This window comes from Siphateles boraxobius, unplaced genomic scaffold (assembly GCF_051911475.1).
Source record: "Siphateles boraxobius isolate OS27281-9 unplaced genomic scaffold, OSU_SipBor_1 9, whole genome shotgun sequence".
NCBI lineage: Eukaryota > Metazoa > Chordata > Actinopteri > Cypriniformes > Leuciscidae > Siphateles > Siphateles boraxobius.
In genome coordinates this window covers 21,179,001-21,185,000 of record NW_027509219.1, presented here as the reverse complement: position 1 = coordinate 21,185,000, position 6,000 = coordinate 21,179,001, and the positions used below count along the sequence as shown (strand labels likewise).

Sequence of the window (6,000 nt, the reverse complement as noted above, 5' to 3'; positions counted from 1 at the left end):
CGTGGTGGACGATGTGTGGCAGGCGTTTGTCGTAACGGTGGTACGTGTCGTGAGCTCTCTGGAGGGGGATTCAGATGTGAGTGTCCTGCAGGAGGTTATGAGAAGCCCTACTGCTCTGTCACCACCAGATCCTTCCCGCCAAAATCATTCATGATGTTCAGGGGGCTCCGTCAACGATTCCACCTCTCCATCTCTCTCTCGTAAGTGCATGGACACGTTGCGTAATGTAAAGGCATGTTACAATATAATTTAGGATTTTTTTTTGAGACAGGAGAGATTAATTTAAAACAGTAAAAATATAAATATTTTTATGTTTATAAATGCAAATATGAATGTATAAATATTTATATATCATAAATCGTATTTTCCCTTCTGTATTCTATTTCTTGCATTTTCTTTTCTCTCTTTCATGCTCTTTTCATTAGAAAAGCTCCTTAGCACTCTTTTTTTCATCCCTTTTTTTTCTACTTGTCCCCTTGTGAGTGTTATTTTCTTGATGTGATTGGTCAGGGTTTGGTTGCTGTGGCACAGAGGTAATATAATGGATGTTTGTTGCAATCTCCAGGGTGACTAAAACAGAGCTATTTTATTTATTAATATGGTCAAATATCAACACAACCAGAAAGGGCACAGCCTTCTCTCATCTCCCTACACACGCCAGAATATTAAATCCTCTCTCTCTCTCTCTCTCTCTCTCTCTCTCTCTCTCTCTCTCTCTCTCTCTCTCTCTCTCTCTCTCTCTCTCTCTCTCTCTCTCTCTCTCTCTCTCTCTCGGTTAAAGCCTGGCCTCTCTGCACTGAAAGATAACCATTGTGCTACAGTGTGCAATTTACCAACTGGCCATGTCCTATAAAAACTCTTTTAAATCTAAAAGTCTTTGCTCAGGAGAGCGTAAACAGGGCCCATCTCTCTCACAGCTTAGGCCTTTTGTCGTCTGGACCAAACTAGTGCATTTTTGAATTTTTTTGCTTTCCAGAGAGGACATCCAGAGGCATGTCAGCTATAAATTTATGTACCAAAAAGAGATTTAGTAGAAATGAAATCGCAATTTCAAATAATTATTTATCATTTCATTTATTTAACATGCAGTTTTGCCTTAACATTAATGAAACTTATTATTTATTTATTGTGGTTAATAATTAATATTTTTTATTGGATCTTTTATTAAGATTTTGAATCAGTTTTTATTTTTCTATTTTCATTTATGATTTAATTAAAGTTTTAGTTATTTAGTTGTGTGTTTTTGTCATTTTTAATAGTTTTTAAAACGAAGTCTATTTAGTTTTTATTAATTTTTATTCCAGTTTTAGTGTTAGTTATTTTAGTACATCAAGTTAAACTAAATGAAAATGAGAAATGTTGCTTTGTCAACTAGTTAAAATAAGTAGAATTTTTTTTAATGGTTTTAATGTCAGTTTTAGTTAACTAATAACCCTGGTTCAGAGTGCATAATGTAATTTTTTTTTTAAACCCTGATTAATAGCTTTCTCTACAGAAATGTGAAGTAAACTCATAAGACCACATCAATATTGCTCTAAAAGTTCACAGTTTTTGACTTTGAAAGTTCTAAAGGATATATTTTGCTGATCCGCCTGCCATGAAACCGTCCCATGTTGACTGGAAATTGAGTTCAATTCATTTAGAGATCAATTTCTGCTGAGTGTACTTTAAGACAATTTGTGGCCATTACATTATTACACTCCAAATGGACCTGTACTGATTCCTTCCAGATCTTTGATGAGCTTTAATTGTGTTTTGTAGGTTTGCCACATTGGAAAGTAATGGTTTGCTCTTCTACAATGGCCGGTTTAATGAGAAGCACGACTTCCTTGCTTTGGAGATACTGGATGGACAAATGGTTCTTAAATACTCCACAGGTAAAGATGAGTGCATGTGTGTGCTCAGTTTTACAATAAATCCTGGACCCATCTATGGTCCAAATTTGGGATTACATAAAATATGAAAGGGTTGTGGTGTGAATTTTGTGAGTCTGTCTCTGTAATATCTACTTTTGATGTCCTTTTCCACAGGGGAGTCATCTACTCTGGTGAGTCCGTACCTGCCTGGTGGAGTGAGTGATGGCAACTGGCACACCATTCACATCCATTACTACAACAAGGTGAGAAAATGCTCTGAAGAAGCTGAATTTTCATTTTTGGGTGGACTATTCCTTTAAGTATTCTTCTGTTACTATGGACCTTTTTACTATGGAACTTTTGGTAGTTTCCTTATATGCAGAATGTATTTGTTTGCTTTGTGTTTGTGTACTTATGAGGAAACATTTGTGCATGTATCCTAGCCAAAGCGAAGTGTTAGCGGTGAGGTTCAGGGTCCATCCGATGAGAAGGTCGCTGTCCTGAGCGTAGATGACTGCGATACGGCCGTTTCTCTGAGGTTTGGCACTCAGCTCGGCAATTATAGTTGTGCTGCACAGGGGAGACAGACCAGCAGCAAGAAGTGAGCATGCGCACACTCACACATACACATTTATGTTCACTTTACACATGTTGGTTTTGCTCAGGAAAACTCATTTAGCATATCTCTCATTCTGTATTGTTTCTCTCACAGGTCTTTGGATCTGACTGGCCCGTTGTTTTTGGGCGGAGTTCCTAACCTGCCTGAGAATTTCCCGTTTGGTACAAGAGAATTTATTGGCTGCATGAAAGACCTGCACATTGATAACAGACCAGTGGACATGGCAGGATTCATCGCTAATAATGGCACTTTACCTGGTGTGTGTGTGTGAATTATATGATGATAATGACGTCCTGTATCTCTGTATTGACATCAACATACACTACTGTTCAAGAGTTTGGGATTCCACAAAATTATTAAGCAGCACAACTGTTATTTATATTGATAATAATAAGAAATGTTTCTTGAGCACCAAATCAGCATATTAGAATGATTTCTGAAGAATCATGTGATGCTGAAGAGTGGAGTAATGACTGCTGAAAATTCATCACAGAAATAAATTACATTTTTAAATATATTAAAATAGAGAACAGTTATTTTAAATTGTAATAATATTTCACAATATTACTATTTTTACTGTATTTTTGATCAAATAAATGCATCCTTGATGAGCATAAGAGACTTCTTTCAAAAACATAAAAAATCTCCAGGCCCAAAACTTTGTACAGTAGTGTATACTTTTTTGTGAGCGTTTGTGGTTATTTTTGGCCTGTTATTGTCTGCTATCATGGTGATTGGGCTGTAATTGTCTTTTTCTGTGATTGGCTGTAATGCTCTGTCTTTATTAGGTTGCAGCGCCAAACTGCCTTTCTGTAAATCAAACCCGTGCCAGAATGGCGGCACATGTCGGGTGAGCTGGGAGACGTATTCCTGTGACTGCCCTGTTGGATTTGGAGGGAAGGACTGCAGCTTAGGTGAGACTACATAAATGATTTCTCTGTTGATCTTTAAGTGAATCTTAAATCAGGATGCCAGTATCAAACAGGAACAATTACTAAATGTTAATGTCATGATGGCATTGCTTATGATAGTAATGTTGGAATGCTTCTTCCACAGCGATGTCCCACCCCCATCGTTTCCTTGGAAGCAGTGCACTGTGGTGGGACCTGAAGAATGAAGTCACCATCACCACACCCTGGTACATGGGGCTGGTGTTCCGCACCAGATCAAAAGAGGGAGTTCTCCTGCAGGCTCAAGCTGGACAGTACACCAACTTGATTTTTCAGGTATACTCACTTATAGAAATGCATGCAGAAAGGGAAAGAAAACAACTAGAAAAGCTTTAACCCTTTCAAAGTTATGGTCTGTTCTGCATCTCATTACTAATAAGAATCACCTTAAAGAGATGCAACCCTAAGAGATGCACTGTTTGTTTGTTTGTTTTTTGTCAGCCAATAAAGTGACATGTTTGGTTACATTTTGATATTAAATTCATTCTTTAAGTTTACATTTACATATTTAAATTTGACTTTCTTTTTCATTTCAATTTGAATCAAATTTAATATCAAAATTAACTGTAATAAGCCAACTGTCGTAACTGGTATTTTTATAATTCACATTAAATAATCTAATTGGTGGAAGGAGGAAGTCCACTTTATTTTAATGCAATTGTAGTAGTAATTTCTTAATGTGTAAAGCATTTCATTTTAATTTCAATAAAACAATGGAAGAAATATTCATTAAAGGCAAGCACTAAGTAAAATCAAAGGATTGAATCCTCCATGAATTATGAACCAAGCTTTTCCTGTGGTATTCTGATGCTCTCTGGGAATAAGGAAAAATCTGGCCTTGTTTGCCTTCAAATATTACAAGAAATGTCTTAATTCATTAAGAGCCTGATGAAAGAAATACATTATCTGACTGTTTCAGGGTAGGAAACAAACATTTTCACTAGAAGCACAGTGTTAATTACATAAAATTAGCTTGACTTTCCATTGCACTTTTGAAGTAGACAATTCTGCATCGAACTCCAAAGGCTCCAGATACTTAGCTGATCAAATATAACTCGCATATCCTATGCAAACAATAAATGAAACTGATAAAATTACGTATGTGTCTGATTCCAGGTGGTTTCTGGTCAGTTGGTGTTTTCTGTGGCACGGGGTTCGACTCGGCCAGTCAGGTTGAGACTGGATCAGGTTCAGGTGTGTGATGGACGCTGGCATGACTTACAGCTCGAGCTCCGTGATGTCAGGAGCGGCAGAGAGACTCGATATATTGCTACAGTACGACTGGACTTTGGACTGTATCAGGTACACACACTCACACACAAACACATACACCTACGCATAAGTGGTCCGTTAACCCCTATTATGTCGCTGACTCATTGTTATAATCCCGTTTTGTAATCCATAATCTGGAATTCTGGAATATCAGATCTTAATCTTTGTGGATTACATTACAAATCAGACACAGGTCACTGGTCTAGTGATTAAACACTGAAATACATGCAATGTCACTAAAATGGACTAATTTAATCTCACTTTATTTCCATCTCTTTCTCTGCCTCTCTTCAAATCTCTCTCTCGGCCACAGGGAACAGTCATCGTTGGGAATGAGATTAATGGTGTAAAGGTGAAGCACCTGCATGTGGGTGGAGTTTTAGGGTCAGGAGAGGTGCAAAATGGGATACGTGGCTGTATTCAGGTTCGTCATTTTTGCAGTGTGTTTTTATAACCTGATATAACCTCAACTGTGCTCACCCCACTTCTGTAACCTTCTTTAATGTATGAATTATTGGTAGTTATAAATTCCTAATGGGGTCATTCGTTTTTAACAAGCTGACAATTATTTGAATAATTAATAAGAACTTAGAGAGAAAAGTCAGAAAATCATTTTACCAAGTAAATTCCGATTCATAGTTATTATTATAATTATTGTACTTTTATTGGAAACTAAGGATGTTAATTTTAATAATGGATTATTTATTTAGGTAATATCAAAGGTCAACTGTTGACAACTACTTGTGATGCACAGCAAGGCTTTTTTTAATCTATTTGATTAAAAAAATAGGCTATAGTAAAATCTCTAATATTGAGAAATATTATTAAATAGTATTATATATATATATATATATATATATATATATATATATATTTTTTTTTTTATTTTTTTTTTTATAACTTTTCTATTTTATGTAATTTTCTACTTTAGTTTTCTATTTTAATATATTTTAAAATGTAATTAATTCCTGCGATGGCAAAGCTGAATTTTCAGCAGCCATTACTCTAGTCTTATTTTTACTCTAATCTTATTTTTTCTTATTATTATTATCAGTGTTGAAAACAGTTGTGCAGCTTAATGTTTTTGTGGGAAATCATTTTACTTTTTTTATGGCATCTTTGATGAATAGAAAGTTCAAAGGAACAGCATTTATTTTGAAATGGAAATCTTTTGTTAAAATTATAAAGGTTTTTACTTTTGCTTTTGATCAATTCAATGCATCCTTGCTTTATAAGAGTATTGTTTTCTTGTAAAAAAAAACAAACCATTTTTGAACGGTAATGTATCTGATATGAAGGTTGT

The 6,000-nt window shown here is 35.5% G+C and overlaps 1 protein-coding gene across 1 annotated transcript in view; it reads left to right on the top strand.

Moving 5' to 3' along the window:
- The window catches only part of celsr3 (cadherin, EGF LAG seven-pass G-type receptor 3), an 82,219-nt gene that overhangs the window by 19,015 nt on the left and 57,204 nt on the right, over nucleotides 1-6,000 (top strand). The window contains exons 4-12 of the mRNA XM_077222725.1: nucleotides 1-200; nucleotides 1,762-1,877; nucleotides 2,031-2,119; nucleotides 2,300-2,457; nucleotides 2,569-2,732; nucleotides 3,264-3,389; nucleotides 3,532-3,701; nucleotides 4,542-4,727; nucleotides 5,011-5,121. The exon at nucleotides 1-200 is cut by the window's left edge and continues 23 nt beyond it. Of these exons, the coding sequence (XP_077078840.1) occupies nucleotides 1-200; nucleotides 1,762-1,877; nucleotides 2,031-2,119; nucleotides 2,300-2,457; nucleotides 2,569-2,732; nucleotides 3,264-3,389; nucleotides 3,532-3,701; nucleotides 4,542-4,727; nucleotides 5,011-5,121 (1,320 nt within the window). The remainder of the gene's footprint in view (nucleotides 201-1,761; nucleotides 1,878-2,030; nucleotides 2,120-2,299; nucleotides 2,458-2,568; nucleotides 2,733-3,263; nucleotides 3,390-3,531; nucleotides 3,702-4,541; nucleotides 4,728-5,010; nucleotides 5,122-6,000) is intronic.